At 40.6% G+C, this 19211-nt stretch overlaps 1 protein-coding gene across 1 annotated transcript in view; it reads left to right on the top strand.

Moving 5' to 3' along the window:
• Positions 1-509: 509 nt before the first annotated feature.
• The window catches only part of KAT6B (lysine acetyltransferase 6B), a 179651-nt gene continuing 160949 nt past the window's right edge, over positions 510-19211 (top strand). Inside the window, exons 1-3 of the mRNA XM_081105245.1 lie at positions 510-898; positions 11857-11927; positions 15568-16446. Of these exons, the coding sequence (XP_080961371.1) occupies positions 15826-16446 (621 nt within the window). The 5' untranslated portion in view covers positions 510-898; positions 11857-11927; positions 15568-15825. The remainder of the gene's footprint in view (positions 899-11856; positions 11928-15567; positions 16447-19211) is intronic.

The following is a 19211-nucleotide window of genomic DNA, read 5'->3' as shown; positions in this document are numbered from 1 at the left end:
GAGCCAGGGGGCGGGCGAGTAGTCGCCCGGGACGGGACGGGGTAGGGTGGAGGAGGGGGCGGGATGGAACGCTCCGGGCGGCGCGCCCGTCCGCGCGCTCCACCGCGGGAGTTGACGATGGAGAACCTCGAATTTTAACTTCGCGTGCCCGCCCGCGCGCGCCCGCCCGCGCCCACCCCTAAATCCTGCGGCCGCCGCCAGCGATCAGCTCTCACACAAACTTTAGCTGCGGGGCTAGGGGGTTTGGGGTTGAGTGGGGGAGGGGAGAGGGAAAAAGGCCCTCTGATTGGCGTTGCTTGCAGCCAATGAGGCCAAACGCCTTTCCTGCGAGTAGACCCAATCCATTTCTAGAGGTAGAGGGGGCGGGGAGGTGGAAGTAGAGGTGGCGCGGCGTCTGGGAGAGAGAAAAGGGCTGGACCAATAGGTGCTCAGAAGAGGCGGGCCCAGAGGTCTGTCGATTGGTACTGGCAGTGAACCCTCCCCCGGGGTGGTGCCGGAGGGGGGATGCTGGGTCGAGGGGTGTGTTTATGCGGAGCCAAGATGACCGGCAGGAACCTGCCCCAATGGGCTGCAGCGTGGTTAGTGTGTGGGTGACGGACAGATATGTAGGCCAACGAGTGGCCCTAAGTGTCTGCGGTCTTGCCCAATGGAGCAGCGCTGGGGCGGGGCCGCGGCTCGGGTTTAATGAGACTCCATTGGGCTGTAATCAGTGTCATGTCGGATTCATGTCAACGACAACAACAGGGGGACACAAAATGGCGGCGGCTTAGCTCCTACCCCTGGCGGCGGCGGCAACGGTGGCGGCGGCGACGGCACCTCCTCCAGGCGGCAGCCGCGGCTTCTTTCTCAGGCAGCGCCAGCGCCCAAGGCAGGCGCGGTGGCGGTGGCGCGCGGCCAGGTCTGTCACCCACTCCGCGCGTTCCCAGGGGGTGGAGACTGAGCGGGAGGGGGGCGGAAGGGGGACAGGGGGCTTGTTAGGCCCCTCCCACAGGCCTCTGCGCGAGGGTCACCGCGGGGCCGCTTGGGGTCGGGCTGCCCCTGAGCGTGACGGTAGGGGGCGGGGAAACGGGAGGAAGGACAGTCCCCGCCCCTCAGCGGGGCCTCCAGGGCAAGGGGCGGGACTAGGAGTGCAGGGGGCGGGGCGACCTAGGAGTGGGTGGGACTCGGGTGGTCGGGAGGCGGGGGCATGGAGTGGTTTTCAGAGTGGGAGGGACTTGGCAGGACAGGAGTGGTGGGGGGGCGCTGGTGTCTGTGGAGGACTGGTGAGGACTGGTGAGGGCGTGGATGGGAGGGGGAATGAGGTGTGCAAACTGGTGCAGATGGGAGAGTAGGAAGAGATGCAATATTGGAGATGTGAAGGGGGACTGAGGGGTATGTGAGGGCAGGTGAAAGGCTGCAAAAGGGTGAACTGCTGCAGCAGGGTGAGATTGCAGTGATCTGGGGCCAGAGTGGGTTTGGGTGTGGCGGATGTGGAGTAGAGTCGAGAAAGCGGTGCAGAGTAGATGTTGGATTGGGGCAAGTATTGGGGAATGTGAAGAGCAGGTGCAGTTGTGGGAAGGAGGTATGGGGATGAATCGGCACGTTGGAATAGGAAGGTTTGCTAGCTTAGGTGTCTATGAAGCGTTAAACATGGAAGGATGGTTATGGATATGCTTGGGAGAGTCTCAGAAAGATGGTAAGATGGCAGAGCTGACATAATTGTAAAGGGAGGCTACTTAGAAGTTGTAAAATATACCTATGGCAGAAAATCTCATGGGGATAGAGGGTTCAGGAGGGTGGAAAGAGGCAGGTGTGAAGAAAGATGGGTGGGGCTGGGCACTAGTCTGGGGGAATGTGATTTGGTGGACTGCCTAAGGAGTTAGGATGGGGCAAAGAAAGGTGTTGGCTTGGGAGACAGGGTTGTTTGATAGGCTGGATTTCTTGGGTGAAATGTGAGCTGGAGTCTTCAATGTGGGGCAGGACAAGGGGAACAAGGTGTCTGTCTCAGGAAGACTGCTGTGGGCAGAGTGCAAAGAGTTGTGGGAGCCTAGGGGCAAGGCAGAAGAGGGGCTACAAATCCCCCATGAAGGCGTTTAAACCCTGTAGTTGGGAGAGGGTGTTGGGATATGCTAAAGAAACCAGTGAACCAAGAATGTTTGGGGTGGAGGTACCAGAAAAGTCAAGGTAAAGAGTATATGAACACTCTTTCATATGGACAGGGGATGGGAGTATAGCATATGGGAATTAGTTATGGTGGGAGAGAGTTCTGTGGCTCTCAAAAAAAATGGTGTGTGTGTGGTTTGTTTGTTTTTGATGTGACTATGAGTAAAGTACATTCTACCGGTTTTACTGTGTACCCTAGATTTTCTGGGATAGCCCTGAAATAAAACACTCTATTATTTTGCTATACATAAATTCTTCACACATGTATCAAAATGGATTGGGACAATCCTTTTATGTTTTTGAGAAGGAAAGATTGCATGTTTCAGTAAAGGATAAGATTCTTATCTGAGATCTACTTAGGGTTGAAAGTTGGAGAGGCAAAGTGATGGTTAAAAAAAAGAAAAAAAACAGAAGCAGAAGGAGGTTTTAACATTAAAAGAGGAACTTAGGGGAATGACTGGCTGGTGGTAATGACAAATTTTGCCTACTAGCCATACCCAGGCCTCCGAGTAGCATGGATGTTGTGTCATTGCCGTTATACCAAATGTTTCTGTCATGCGCTGCTTGTGAAGATAAGGTGGAAACTGTCAGGTGTAATGCATAACATGAAGGAAAGCAAAATAGGGTGAGTATTGGAAGGTAGTTGAGGAAGTTTGATAATTTTAATGCACTTAAGGAACTTTCATATACTGGTTAGAAGATTTAATTTAACTAACTGATCTGGTTTTGTTAAATGCCAGGATTCCTAACAGGAGACTGTTTAGTCTCTTAGTTCCCTGCAAATACCTTCAGTTTTTCTGGATATAGATGCCTGTATTTGTACAAGGTGAGAGAAAAGGAAATTGTTTTATGAAAGTAGGGATGTGTGAGCTGTAGTGATCATTTCTTTGCTTGCAGAATAGGAAATGATACATGGATGGGAGAAGTGTGATGAAGGGCTATTTCTTCCCTATAATGCTTTTTTCAGAAAATTAATTTTATTTTTTAATCCTCACCTGAGGATATTTTTCCATTGATTTTTTAGAGAGGGTGGAAGAGAGAGGGAAAGACAGACAAATATTGATGTGAGAGATACACATCGATTGATTGCCTCCTGCAGGAGCCCTGACCAGGGCCCAGGCTGAGGAGGAGGTACATGCCTTTGACCGGAATCGAACCTGGGACCCTTTGGTCCCCAGGCTGAACTCTATCCACTGAGCCAGACTGTCTAGAGCTCTTTTCTATAATGTTTTAATTCGCATTTCCAAAGCACCTCTATATATAGGACTCCCACAATCCTCCACAACTTTTGTATTATCCTTTCCACCTTGCGAGATGTTTAAGTTGTTTCTGGTCTGGAGAAATTGTGAACAAAGCTGCTATGAGTGTTCTACCATCGTCTGGTGCACATGTGTACATGTTTCTCTAAGGTGTACACGTAGGAATGAAATTGCTTGTTCATAGGTGACCATTTATCATGCCTTATGCCTGTTGTTCCTCTGTAATCAGTATAACACCCTTATTTCTCAAAAATGTCTGGATTTGGATGATGACTTGTACAGTCTTCCTAGTCATGGGGTTATGCTTGTCTTCAACTTGACTAGGTGCCAAACTGTTTTCCAAAGTGTTATATCAGGTTACACTCCTTCCACGGATATATGAAAGTTCCCATTGGCTCTCCAACTCTGTCTTGTTAGCTTTTCAAATTAGCCAATCTGGTAAACTTTGCATTTACCTGATATTAATCAGGTTGAACAGCTTTTTGTTGGCTGTTTGGATTTCTTCATTTATAAGGTTCCTGTTCAAGTCTGTTCCCTATTTTTTTTTTAAATTCTTTATTTACTCTGGAATCAAAGCCTTTTCGTGTGTATGTTGCAAAATGCTTTCGTCCATTCTGTGGTTTGCCTTTTCACTCTCTTTATGGTGTCTTTAAGTGAACCAAAGTTCTTAATTTTAATGGAGTCAAATTTATTGGTCTTTTCTTTATGATTAGTGCTTTTTGTGTCTTGTTTTAAGACTCTTTTCCTACCCTTAGGTCAAGTAGATATTCTATATAGTATTATCTTCTAACAGCTTTATCGACCTTAAAAGATGTGTGATTATAAGTAAAATAGTCTTCTTGATCCCATCCTCACCTTTATAAATCTGTTTTTATTTTTCCTCTTTCTTCCGTTTTCTGTCTTGACTTTTTACTTCTCTGCAACTATAACTAAGAACCAGGTGCTGACTTCTCCTGTCTCTTAGGAGAAAGTGGTCATATAGACAAGTTCAGCCAGATTAGATTTTACAGGTCTCCAGCTGACTGTATTGCCCTTTTTCCTTTTATGAGCTAGCATTTTATTGTGTTCCTGCTATGTGTCTGTCACTATCCTTGGCTCTTTCATATTTGTTATCTCAAGTATTCCTCTTTACAGTTCTACAAAAAAGAGATGAGAAAACTTAGACTGATTAAGTAACATGTCCAGTATCCCCCAGCTTGGGTAGCTAGCAAAGTGAGGACTTGATTCCTGAACTCTCTAGATCAGGGGTAGGCAAACTTTTTGACTCGAGGGCCACAATGGGTTCTTAAACTGGACCGGAGGGCCGGAATAAAAGCATGGATGGAGTGTTTGTGTGAACTAATATAAATTCAAAGTAAACATCATTACATAAAAGGGTATGGTCTTTTTTTTTTTTTTTTTTAAGTTTTATTCATTTCAAACGGGCCGGATCTGGCCCGCGGGCCGTAGTTTGCCCACGGCTACTCTACATACATCCCATCATAGCACACCTTATTGAATAAGATTTCAGAAGCCTATTTGATAATATCTCAAAATGATGAGAATAACATTACTTTTAACATCATCCTAACTAAAGCATATAGAGACAATTATTGTGAAACGAGATAAAATTATTGACTTCTGTGTATAAAAAATAAAATTTAGAATAGGTAAAGTTGGAGCAGACAGTGGACCTTAAGGGGTCCTTGGATGGGCAATAGAGGTTTCTCTGAAGGCCCTTGAATTTGTATGCAAATGTCTGTATGTACAAGTATTCATTTAAAAAAATAGATCTTTAATTTTCTTGAGATTCTCAGAGGGGAACCCTACTTTGTTTCCAGGCTACCCTGGATACCCTGTTTGAAGACATAAAGTGATAAAGTTAAGTGGTCTGTGTTTTCAAGATAATCTTTTACAAATTTAGATGTTCGATTTTTTTCTTGTCATTAAAATACGCTGAAGCTAATCTGTAATCAGGAAGAAATCTAGGATTGAATAGAAAAATTTTAAAGGCCAAGAAAAAGACACTCTAAATTCAGTTGATTATTTCTAAGTGAAAGTGCTTAGTTATATACATCATTACTAATCAGTGTATCCTGGCTCCAAAGGCCCGACGACTTCAAGTGACTTTGCATCTTGTCTCCAAAATCCTGTTTTACAAGGGATCAGATTTCCTACGAGGCTCTTTGCAGTGTGATTAAAGTTTACAGACTGAAACTATTGAGCACTTCAGTGCAGGGGTGACTGTGCAAACCCAATTCATGGGCTTCACCAGGAGATTTGGGACATGTCTCTACTAATTGATGATGATGATGTTGAAACTAATCTTTGCGAGGGATTATGGAAGCCATAATAATTTATTGATGGTTCAGTTATTGTTTGTTGAAGCAGATTTACACAATTATAGTTTAATGACATAACAAGGATATTGTCAACTAGGAGAGCATGGCATGAAAAATTAAACTTCTAATTAATATAATATTAGTTGAAAAGATAATTTTCATGGTGATTTAGCCTCTTAGAAATCCTTGGAAAACATTATTAGCTTAAGAATTAAAATCTCTCTATGTTAATGAGTAGTGAGAAAGAATTTAGTAGTAGTATTCTAAAAAGATGGGGAATTAAATATTCATTTAAACTAACATGTATCGAGTACTTACTCTGGGCTTGCTGCTTAGTTAGATAAATAAATATAAGTTGAACCAGATCGATGTTTAGAGAAATGAAATACTCCATTGCTTTTGTTTGTCCCTTCAGTCATCCTTGCCTCCAACCTGTACTGGATGGATACTGTTCCCAGAGTGATTCAAACATTTAACAATGTGTGCGTGCACGAGTTCGAGTGTATGTGTGAGCTTTTAGAGCAGCGGTTCTCAGCCTGTGGGTCGCGACCCCTTTGGTGGTCAAACGACCCTTTCACAGGGGTCGTCTAAGACCATCCTGCATATCAGATATTTACATTACGATTTATAATAGTAGCAACATTACAGTTATGAAGTAGCAACGAAAATAATTTTATGGTTGGGTCACAACATGAGGAACTGTATTTAAAGGGCCAGAAGGTTGAGAACCACTGTTTTAGAGAGTGGAAAAGAGAGAGAAAGACAGAGAGAAATATCAGTGTGAGAGAAACACATCAATTAGTTGCCTTCTGAACGAACCCCAACCAGGGCCCAGGCTGGGGAGGGCCCTGCAACCAAGGTATGTGCCCTTGACCTGAATCGAACTTGGGAACCTTTGGTCTGCAGGCCGACGCTCTATCCACTGAGCCAAACCGGCCCGGGCTCCACTATGTCTTATAGGGTCACTATTCCTGCAGTGGCTTCCCATTACTTCATCTGTCATGTTCACATGTCTCAGCCTTGCTTTTGTCACAGCCAACTTTATTTCTAAAATATATATATATATATATATATATATATATATATATATATTTTATTATTGATTTTTTTACAGAGAGGAAGGGAGAGGGATAGAGAGTTAGAAACATTGATGAGAGAGAAACATTGATCAGCCGCCTCCTGCACACCCCCTACCTGCCCACAACCAAGGTACATGCCCTTGACCAGAATCGAACCTGGGACCCTTCAGTCCGCAGGCTGACGCTCTATCCACTGAGCCAAACCGGTCAGGGCTCAACTTTATTTCTTATTCCTCTTTAACACACACTCTCTAGCCATGCACATGGACTTGGTGTCACTTTGTCTGACTGCTCATTCTCAGCTTCGGTGCTTTCTAGATTACCTTCATTCATTCACTGATGCATTCATTTAACAAATAGAAATTAAACCCCTCTTATGTTCAAGTTGTGGTCTCGGGAAATCCATGAATCCTGTTGTTTTGTTAATCCTCACCAGAGGATATTTTTTCCATTGAATTTTAGAGTGAGTGGAAGCGAGGGAAAGGTGGAAGAAAGAGAGAGAAACATCAATGTCAGAAAGACACATTGATTGGTTGCCTCCTGCGTGTGCCCCAATCAGGGCTGGGAAGAACCTGCAATCCAGGTATGTACCTTTGATGGATTTCGAACCGGAGACCCGGTGGTGTGCAGGCCAACGCTTTAACCATTGAGCACATAAGCCAGGCTGAATCCTGTTTTTATTTATTTTTTTAATGTTTTTTATTGATTTCAGAGGGAGGGTTAGAAAAATCAATGATAAGAGAGAGAATCATTAATCAGCTGCCCCCTGCATGCCCCCTACTGGGGATTGAGCCTATAACTCAGGCATGGGCTCTGACCAGGAATTGAACCTTGGGTTCCTGGTTCATGGGTCGAAGCTCAACCACTGAGCCACTCCGGCCCAACTGAATCCTGTTCTTAAGAATGTTATAATCTAGTAAGGGAGAAGAGGTCAGTACACAAATAAGCATAATGCAAAATAGAAAATGAATGCCAAAATAGTAAGAAAGCAAAAAGCTTTCCTGTTAGACAAAGAACAGTATGGCTTCTAAGGATTTGAATTTGGGTGAAGAGACCAGGCAGTGGTCCAAGTTCTTCAAGGTTCAGTTAAGGCCCATCCATCCAAGGGTTGTTCTACCTGTCCACATTACGCAAGGTATAGTCACAGTTTTTTCCAGACTTCTTTTCTTCTGTAATCAGGGGAAACCTTTCTTTTAAGTGAATCTTATATATGGAGCAGTTAAGGTGGAGGTGCTTTTTTTGGTGCAAGCGGGTGGTGGACCTAGTGTTTAACACACAAGGGGCAGGTGATATTCAAGGCACTTTTTCACAAGAGATCCAGGGAGCCCAGTTTGAAAACCAGTGGAGGGAGGGGAAATGTTTTGGTGTTAACATCTGAATTAAAATCCTTCTTGATTTAGTGGTCTGAGGTCTTGACCAGATCAGGTCTCAGTTTTTCTTTGGCTACCCTACAGGGTTGTTTTAAGGTTTACAGATAATCTGTGTAAAGTGCCGGGCCCATAGTACTTGTCAAAAAATGGTTGGTATTATTATAGTTTAGTGCTTTGTTTCTTTCAAAAAAAATAATTTATTGAGGCAAAATTCAGATAACATAAAACTAACCAGTTTAAAGTGAACAATTCAGTGACATTTAGTATATTCACAGTGTATGTGGCCACCACCTCTACCTAGTTCCAAAACATTTTCATCAATCCAAAATACCCCTCGCCGCCACAGGCCCCACCAATCCATGTTCTGTCTATATATTTATCTATTCTGGATGTGTCATGTAAATAGAATGATAGAATGAATGATAGAATGAATGTAACCTGTTGTGTCTGGCTTCTTTCACAACATGTTTTTAATTTTTAAAAAAATATGTATTTATTTTAGAGAGAGAGGAAGCAGGGGGGCGGACATCAAGGTGACTGAGAAACATCAACTGGTTGCCTCCTGCACCTGCCCCAACCAGGATCGAACCCACAGCCTGGGTATGTGTCCTGACCAGGAATGGAACTGGCAACCTTTTGATGCGTGGGACAACACTTAACCAACCAAGTTATATTGACCAGGGCCACAAGATGTTTTTGAGGTTCATCCACATTGTACATTGTAGCATGCATGAGTACCTCATTCTTTTTTTTTTAAATTGACCACAGAGAGAAGGAAGGGGAGGAGGGCGGGAAGAGAGAGAAAGAGAGAAAGAGAAACATGGATTGGTTGCCTCCTCCATGCATTCATTCCTTTTTATGACTGAATAATAGTCCAGTGTAAGGATAGATACCACATTTTGTTGATCCATTCTTTGGTTGGTGGACATTGAGCTGTTTTGGATTTTTGGCTATTGTGACTAGTGCTGTCAGGAATTTGTAGATGTTTTCTATTTGAGTACCTACTTTAATTTCTTTGGGGTATATACCTAGAAGTGTAATGGTGGGGCCATATGGTAATTTCATGTTTAACTTTTTGAGGCACCACCAAAGAGTGCTTAATTGCCTCTTAACCCATAGCACCTACCATCGAAGAACACCACCTCCATTAACCCCTAGAGTGCCGGGGAGTGCGATCGCGCTCCTCTTGTCTTTCGCCAAAAGTGCCGGGAGCTCTATCAAAGCTTCGAAATGGCGTCCAGTTCTAAGTCTGCTTTTATTAGTGATGCTGATATTGCTAAATATGTCAGTGTAGTAAAGGTTTCCTTAAGTTTTTGAATATGTAACTTCATTTACTTGCGATTCATAATTTTTTTCCTAAACTGCTGTAAAATCAGCAAAAATGCCTTGACAATTTTAGCATAGTTGCTAGGATATTGGTTGGCACTCAAAGGGTTAAGTATTTGTTGGTTGTTCTTTGATTAGTATTTTTTTTAATTTTTTATTGATTAAGATATTACATATGTGCCCTTATCCCCACGTTACCCCCTATCCCCCCACTCATGCCCTCACCCCCCTGTTGTCTGTGTCCATTGGTTAGGCCCATATGCTTGCATATAAGTGCTTTGGTTGATCTCTCTTTGATTAGTATTTATAATCTTACCGCCCAATTCCTATGTTTTGGGCCTCAAGCAGTAATTTTAGGGAACATAGTTGCATCCAGGACTTGAAAGTTAACAAATATCACCATATGGATGATGTTGGATGTTGTCAGACAGCAGATATTTGTTAACCGAGGAGACTATTTTGAGCAGCTCTGCCAAAAGTCTGTTCTGGATGGTTATAGAAGAAAAGAAGTTCATGTCCCTTCCCTTAAGCAGTGTTATGTTCCGTTTCAGAAGATACTGTTAAGATTTGTGGATCCTTGTTCAGTTACATAATAGGCCATGAAAAATTCCAGGAGCATATAAAAGTGAGAGCTAAAAATAACTTAGCAAGTAAAACTCTAGATGACAAAAGAGTAAACTCTATTATTAATCTTTATTTTTTTCTACCACTGTTTTTGGCTCATCTATAATCTCATGACTCCAGTGTTATGACATTGATTTTTGAAACAACACACAGCTTTAGTAAAAGCTTGGAGGAAGCTTCACATAATACTTATGATCCAGGGTATTTTGACTCCTCTTACGTTGACATGAATATTTCTGAACAGTGCTGATATTTATATAACACTAATGAAGCCAAAAACTCAGTGTTGGATTAAGCATTTCTCTAGATCTGTTTAGAATAGTTTGTAATGAGTGATGCAAAGTGTTTTATTATGATTGTATGATACAACCATATAATTTACTGATATTATTTTGTAGTTAAAAATAAAGAGATTCAAAACCTCAGAAAGTAGAATAATTTAATTTGATGTAGCAGGAGTCTCTAAAATTAATTTGAAATGATTCAGTCCTGTTTTGATAGCCTTTTAGTCCAACTTTCAAGTTTTTATACAATACAATGAAAAGAGAATAATGATTTTTAGGGTTGCACTGATAGTGCATATAAAACAAATCCTAGTGCTCTGAAAAAGAGAAGTGGTACGGGTAATTCCAGATCAGGAGGGAAAAAAAGCATTTCTATTTGGCTTTTGAATGAATTATGCATTTTCTTTGCTATGGATTTGTCTTTCTAGTTAGATACTGCTTAGACTTAAATTGATTTTCAATCTATTCTCTTAGGGTATACCAATTTACAGTGGGGCCAGTGGAATCAAACAAACCAGCCTAAAATTAAAAAATTTCCCGTGGATAATATACAAAGTGGATAATATACATGTGTTTAGTCAAGAATTGGCTACAGATAAGAGACTTCTGATTTTGCTCCTCTCCTAGCTATGTGTGTGTTAAAAAAACACTGATTCTGCTTGTAGCGAAGAGCTGCTGAGTTACATCTGCTTCTGCGTAATTAACTCTGTTGGTTGGTGTCAGATGAGAGCTAATTTTGAGATTAAATTGAGGAGCCGGGTGTGTATATGTGGCTGGGGGAGGGGTAAGGGGGACCTAAGGTTCCTTGGTTGTTTGTATAAGATGCAGTTATTCACAGTGTTGTTTTAAATTTATTTTTTGTCTTTGAAGTAAAAATGATCAATACTGTCCTAAAATATGACCTGTGTAAACACATCCTTACTATCGTGAAAACTTGTACATCCCTCTTAGGTGCAGGTAATAGGCCTGATCTTGATACCAATCAGTGCCAAGATGCCAGGTGACCTTTGGGACAAATAGTGAAAATTGCCTGGGAAAGTTAATACTGACTTTTAAACAATGTTTGATTCTTTTATATTTTTTTCCCCAGAGGAAAAAAACGTTATACCTGCCTGGCTGTTAGAGTAATAGAATTTTTTTTCCTTCCTTGATGAGATTATTCCCTATCACATACCTGATTTTTAACATTTGGAGAACAGGTGTGACTTTAAAGAAGAGCAAAATTTACCTTTTTAGTCACTTGCTTTAGGACTTCTTTCCTGTCCTGAATCCTCTGTTCTTAAATACTTGTTAGTGATGTGAAAGAGTGAATGCATCACCAAAGGTAGTGTACTAATTACTTAACTCACTGCAGCTGTGTGTATTGAATAGCGAGGAGAGTCTTAGCTGGTTGCTGAATTTAAGGGCTGTCCTTGTGCCCAAATTAACATTTACTTTTTTTCTTTTGGCAGATTTGCCTGAAGATCTGGACAATCTTCTTTTTTTGTCATGGACTATTAAAACATTCGGAGTCCCAATTCTGGTATTTTCCCTTATTATATTTTTAAGATATAAAAAGTCAGTCTTAGTGAAATGTGTTGGTAATAGATATGAATGATTCTTTTGATTGTGGGTAAGGACTGTGGTAACAGCTTGTCATGAAGGTATATTTAGGGCATTTATTAGTTATGAAATACGTTTTGTTTTAAAAATGTATGCTCATCTGCTTGTGTAATCAAGATGCCTGAAAGCAACTTTGCAGTATTGGATACTTTTCTGTGGTCTCTTTTCCTGCTTTCTGCATTTGTATTTTGTGGAATCAAATTAAATTAGTTGATTCATCTTGAATAAATGATGAAAGATGAAATAATTACTTGGACACAGTAAAATGTCTTCTAATGAAATTTTGCCCCAAACCATTTTACTTTGGAAAGGTCAGCTTCCTGTTCTAAACTTCCTAACACAGAACGATTCTTGTGTTCTATCGTGAAAATGATTGCACTATGATTGCATTCTTAAATGCACCATGTTACAAGTCTTAACATTTTTGTCAAAGATTTATATAATGACACAGAAGGACATGCAGATGACAGATGACAGAATCAAGCAAAGCAGTCTTTAATAGGTTGGAAGATAGCCTCAAACCAATAAGATTAACTTGAACTATAGTGAAATTTAAATCTCAGCATTTAATTTTGCACAAAAAAGGGCATGGAGATTCAGCTTGAGAGCATTTTTGAAAGAAGATTTGAGATTTTTAGTTGGACTGCATGCTTAGCATAGCCAGTGTGTGGCACGGCTGCTAAGAAAGTTCACGTAACCTTGGATTGCATTTATAATTGGATAATGCCCAGACTGCCAGTGAGCAGTAAAGAAGGAGGTGCTTGGAAACCATGTGGTATGTGGAGGTGTTCAGGCACTGGGATATGAATGGTCTAAAGTGGGGCTGGAGGTAGAATGGGGTTTGATTGCAGTGGTTTTCAGTGTTCAAACATTAGAAATCCTGTCTTATTAAAGAACTAATAAGAATTTCTTGAGATTGTTCCAGGGACAGTAGGACTAGTATGTTAGAAATTATGGTGAGGCAGAATTTGGCCCCTTTGAATAAGAAATATGTTACAGTTAGATCCGTTCAGTGGCGTGAGCTGCCTCAAAAAGTGACAAATTCTCGGCCTAAATGGTTTGGCTCAGTGGATAGAGTGTCCACCTGTGGACTGAAGGGTCCCAGGTTTGATTCTAGCCAAAGGCACATGCCCAGGTTGCAGGCTTGATCCCCTATAGGGGGTGTGCAGGAAGCAGCCGATTAATGATTCTCTCACATCATTGATGTTTCTATCTCTCCCTTCCTCTCTGAAATCAATAAAAATATATTTTTTGAAAAAAGTGACAAATTTCAAGTACCGGAAGTATTTTGAGACTTATGGCCCATGTGTTAGGATATTAAACAAGGGATATTAAACAAGGGATATTAAACAAGGGACCTGGATGACCTCGAAGGTTCCTTCAGCTACAAGTTTCTGAAGCTGAGGGGGGAAATGGAGTGAACATACTGTTTACTGATTGCAAAGAGGACAGTTGTGTTTTTTTTTTTAACTCCTCACCTGAGAATATTTTTTTCCTACTGATTTTTAGAGAGAGTGGAAGGGAGGGAGAAGTGGGAGGGGAGAGAAACATTGATGTGAGAGAGACACACTGATTGATTGCCTCGCATGTGGCCGGACTGGCCAGGGGATTGAACCTGCATCCTAGATACGTGCCCTTGACTAGGAATCGAACCCACAACTCTTAGGTTCTTGGACTGATGCTCCAACCACTTAGCCTGCAACCTAGGCATATGCCCTGTCCAGGAATCGAACTGTGACCTCCTGGTTTATGGGCTGACATTCCACTACTGAGCCACACCAGCTGGGCGAAATTTTCTTATGTGTGAGGCTTAAGAAATAGAATATCTAGCTGAAATAGAAGAATCAGGATTATTGCTTTTTTTTTTAAGCTTTAAGATTTCTTAAAGTAAGTTTAATGTACTTCCATCAGATTTTTTGTGAAGACAATCCTTTTTCAAGTGTCTCTTTCAAGCTGACTAAATAAGTATAGGTCACTGGCCCAACTGTTTTCAGCAACAGAATCTTTGAGAGCAAATGTTATATTTTCCAGGATATCTGGATAAAGTTTTGAGGAAAACATTAATTTCCTTTTTTTTTAGGCACACTAAATCTTTTTTAGGTACATTAAAACTTTAATTTTGTATTTTATGAGACATTTTTCAGTGTGTAGACATCGCATTTGGTGGAAGTGATGACTATATATTGAATATTAAGTAATGTGTTCACTTAGTTCTCTCAATAATTCTGTGAGGGATATATTATTAGTGCCCTAAAAATAAAGTGACTGCAACTGAAGTCACTTTCCCAGGGTTTCTCTGCTAGACATTGGTGTAGCTGGCACTCATAACATTGGCCTGACTGCAGAGGCAGAACTAGCTGGAGCGGGCAGTTACGGCTCAGGTGAAGGTTGTGCTGGACTTAGATGTTAGAATGTGGCATTTGAACCTTAAGTTTACTATTGACTATTACCTTGAGTGAGCCCCATCTTCCCCTGAACCTCAGCTCCATCTTCCCCTGAACCCAGAGTTATCCTAGAGATTAAATGACAAGTTATATGTGAGCACAGTCTTAAACTTAGAACTATAAAAAGAGTTAACATGTGGATATTATCAGTGCAGAAGTAAGATAGAGGCCAGATTTGACCCAACTCCTAGGCCAGGAGATCTTTGCAGGTGTACTTAATACCAGATTAGAGGTTCAGGGTGATTTTTGTACACCAGGAGGAACTCAGAGAGCAATACATACCACTGTTTCCCTGCAGTCAGATTTGTATGATCCTTCCTTTTATTGGACAGTTTCATGAGTTAACTGGGTAGTAAGATACTTAGAATGCTACATTATTTAAAAGATAAAGGGTTATGCTACTGTATTATTATTTTTTTTATTGACTTTAGAGAGAGGAAGGGAGGGGATAGAGAACTAGAAACATCAATGATGAGAGAGAATCATTGATTGGCTTCCTCCTGCACATCCCCTACTGGGGACCGAGCCTGCAACCCAGGCATATGCCCTGTCCAGGAATTGAACTGTGACCTCCTGGTTTATGGGCTGACATTCCACTACTGAGCCACACCAGCTGGGCGAAATTTTCTTATGTGTGAGGCTTGAAAAATAGAATATCTAGCTGAAATAGAAGAATCAGGATTATTGCTTTTTTTTAAGTGTAAGATTTCTTAAAGTAAGTTTAATGTACTTCCATCAGATTTTTTGTATCATAGACATTCTTTGATGTTGATTTTATGATTATGATAGACATATATCTTGAACCACTTTCATGTATTTTTATTACTTTCAATAAAGGTTATCCATTAAATATATAACTTAGATGTGATCTCTTAAATGCCCCGTAAGTGACCTCATTAAATAATAAGTGAAAAATTCCAAAAAAAAGAAAATTATTTCTCAGACTGAGACCCAATTTCTGGTTGGAAAATATAGTCACTGAGACTTTGTTAGATAATACTTTCCTGTTATTACTTTTGGGATCATTTTGCATTGGAAAAAGTCATACTAAAGAGTCTTTTAATTTATTTTCAGAAGTTCTTTATTAAGAGCCTTCCCCCCTTTTTATCCTTCAAGGTCTTGACTTCCTACATAAAGATGTTTTTCGCCCGAATGCAGTCTTTCCTGTTGGTTAAATAAGACATCTATCAACATTGCCTGTTGGTCCTCTTTTTAATCAATTAAGGATGGATGTTTGTAAGATGTTGCTTAATATGTTTTGGAGTACTCTACCCGTTTGTTGAATTGTAAATGACTTTTAAATGTGCAAGTTCTGTTAAATACAAGGAGAACCTCTATGGGTAACTCTTGTATTGAAGAAGTCATTTGTCAACCATGGTAAAACTTGCAAACCCACTTTACACAGAGTGGATTCTTGAAGCTATACAGAAAATAAAAAAGCAAAAGCAAAGGCCGTCTGAAGAGCGAATCTGCCATGCGGTCAGCACCTCCCACGGGCTGGATAAGAAGACGGTCTCCGAGCAGCTCGAGCTCAGCGTTCAGGATGGCTCCGTTCTCAAGGTCACCAACAAAGGCCTTGCCTCCTACAAGGACCCAGACAACCCTGGGCGCTTCTCAGCAGCTAAACCAGGCACTTTTCCCAAGTCAGCCAAGGGGTCTAGAGGACCATGTAATGATCTTCGCAATGTGGATTGGAACAAACTTTTAAGGAGAGCAATTGAAGGACTTGAGGAGCCAAACGGCTCCTCCCTGAAGAACATAGAGAAGTATCTCAGAAATCAAAGTGATCTCACAAGCACCACCAACAACCCAGCCTTTCAGCAGCGGCTGCGGCTGGGGGCCAAACGCGCAGTGAACAATGGGAGGTTACTGAAAGATGGACCGCAGTACAGGGTCAATTATGGAAGCTCAGATGGCAAAGGGGCTCCCAAATACCCCAGTGCTTTCCCATCCTCGCTTCCACCTGTCAGCCTTCTACCCCATGAGAAAGACCAGGTAAGTGAAGAGAGAATGTTAATGCATTCTACATATTGCCCGTTCAACTTGTATAGTTTCAGTTAAATTTTTTAAGGACAAAAGTTCTGAGTCAAGTTTGAATGTTTTGCCTTAGAGCAGGCTTTTATATTTTAAAATGTATATACTGTCTTACAATATAAGTGTTCTGTATTGTTTTACAATGTATTGAGGGCTTTCTTGTTGGTTGTTTAAGAATTTAATGTGGTGATTTTGTGATGTGTGTTTTTTTAAAAAATATGTTTTTATTTATTTCAGAGAGGAAGGGAGAGGGAGAGATATAGAAACATGAATGATGAGAGAGATTCATTGATTTGCTGCCTCCTGCACACCCCCTACTGGGGATCAAGCCCGCAACCCGGGCATGTGCCCTGCTGGGAGTCGAACCTGGGACCTCTTGGTCCATGGGACGACGCTCAATCCACTGAGCCACCACAGCCGGGCTGTGATTTGTTTTTTAAACTCTAATTGCTAACCTGCTAACTGGTGAGCTCTTGAAGGGACCAGGATAGATAACTTTAATCCTCCTTCCTCAAGGCAGGATCATATATATTTTTAAAAAACCTAAGAAAGGCCACTGTATATTTTTCTCTTTTTATTATTTATTATTTATTATTTATCTTTAGTTTTGGCTTTATTGAGGCATAATTGACATTTTCCTCTTATTATTTTCAGAGAAGAAGAATTTATAGACCAATTATTTTAATACTGATAGTGTATGCATTCCTAGAATTGTTTTAATATGTGACCTAAGTCCCGCCTATTTCAATTTGAAGTCATTTATTATTGCCTTCTTCTTAGAGATTGAAAATGAAAATTTTGTCTCATAAAGTTTCTTTACTCTTTGGTTTCTCTGGGCCTTATGTTATTTCTGTAGTATTTATACATATATGGCAGATTTCTTCTTAGTTACTGCTATACTCCTGCTCTTTGATTGAGTGGGATTTTTCTTTGTTTTGTTTCAAAGCAACTGAAATTACTCCCCAAAATAAACCAAAATAGAGCAATAGCAAAATTGTCTATAATAATCCAGGCCCTCCAGTTTTCAGGCTTGTTGTCTGCCCTTTGGGCAAGTGGATGCATTTATATCAGTTGACGTTACATCTTATAAAACTTTAACCATTGGATAGAAAGGGTGGCTGTAAATGTTAACGACATTTTTAGAAGTGATGGAAATAGTACTGTTAGGAAACATTGTGCTCCTGGTGGGTATTTTTTCTCTTTGGATACTGCCAACCCTTATGATTGACCTTGCTGCCCTCAGTGCTTTAAGCTGATAGGGACCCAGCTCTAGAAACTGGGCAGGACCAGGTGGTTTGCCTTTCCATGGACCAATATGAACCCTAGAGTTTATATCTTAACTATATTTTTATTTTATTAGTTTTCCTCAACATTTATTTTACCCTTTGCTGGTATTTGTGTTTGTGTAACCAACTCTCAGTTCTTTGTGACAGAATGTGGACATAAAGAAAGAAGTAAACCTAGGGAATTTTCTTTTAAATAACACTTGTTTAAAAAAATTACAGCAAGTGACTCAAATCCTAATTCCTGTGTCTGACACAGCCACACTAAGCACTTCTGTTTCTCATTAGATATTTTTATAAAAGCTTATCCCTTGAGGAGATTCCTCAAGGGAATATAGAGCCATTTCTTGATGGATTTGAATCTCTTTGGTTTTAAAATATATACATCACCCTAAGGTATATTAAGGTTTTATAATGATCAGGTATGTGGACTAATTCAGGCAGCTTTAGGCAATTTAATATGTTTCAATAATTTTGTGATCCAGAGGATATTTTTACTTGTGATAGAGAAATGACTTCAAATTTTCCACAGTCCCTTTCCTTCTCTTTCACCTTGCCCACCATTTCTTGGTAACCTTATCGTACTTTTTTTTTTTTTTTTACAGCATCTGTACTGAAGTATTTTTAGTCTAAAGGAAAATTCATGTCTGAAAGTGTCTCGGATTGAGAGCAATTTATTGCTTAGCATGCAATTGTTACTGCTTTTTTTGTGATGCTGATCTTTAAATTGTCCAGTTGGTACCATCATATAATAAGGAAAGCTGAGAAAATGTGTCCTAGAATTTTTGCTTGATGAGATTTGGAGATCAGTTGTATTCAGTAATTATAACCTAGTTCTTAAAAAACACACACACAAATAAGTGAAAATCAGGTCAAGTCATTTTGGCCACAATGTATTATATTGTTTGTGTTGTGTATTACAATAGCATAATAAAAACTGCATCACAATTGCCCTTTGAGATTGCTAGTGGTAAATATTTAAAACCATGTAAACTTGCTAAGTAAGTGTAATAGAAATTCTTAACCTGGGTCCATGAATGAGTATGGGGAAGGTATACCACTAATACCCTGAAATGGAACAGTTATGTTTATCCACATGTTTTTCTAGGGTCAGGGTCTAGAGTTGTTGTTTTTTGTGTTTTTTTAAAATATATTTTTATATATTATGTATTATTTTTTAAAAATATTTTTCTTATTGATTACAGAGAGGAAGGGAGAGGGAGAGAGAGAGATAGAAACATCAGTGATGAGAATCATCGATCGGCTGCCTCCTGCAAGCCCCCCACTGGGGGTCGAGCCCACAACCCTGGCCTGTGCCCTTGACCGGAATCGAACCTGGGACCCTTCAGTCCGCAGGCCGATGCTCTATCCACTGAGCCACACCGGCCAGGGCAGGGGTCTGTAGTTTTTATCAGATTCTCAGAGGGATCCAAAATATCAAAT

This window comes from Myotis nattereri, assembly GCF_964212035.1.
Source record: "Myotis nattereri genome assembly, chromosome: 13".
Taxonomy (NCBI): domain Eukaryota; kingdom Metazoa; phylum Chordata; class Mammalia; order Chiroptera; family Vespertilionidae; genus Myotis; species Myotis nattereri.
This window is presented reverse-complemented; position numbering and strand designations above follow the sequence as displayed.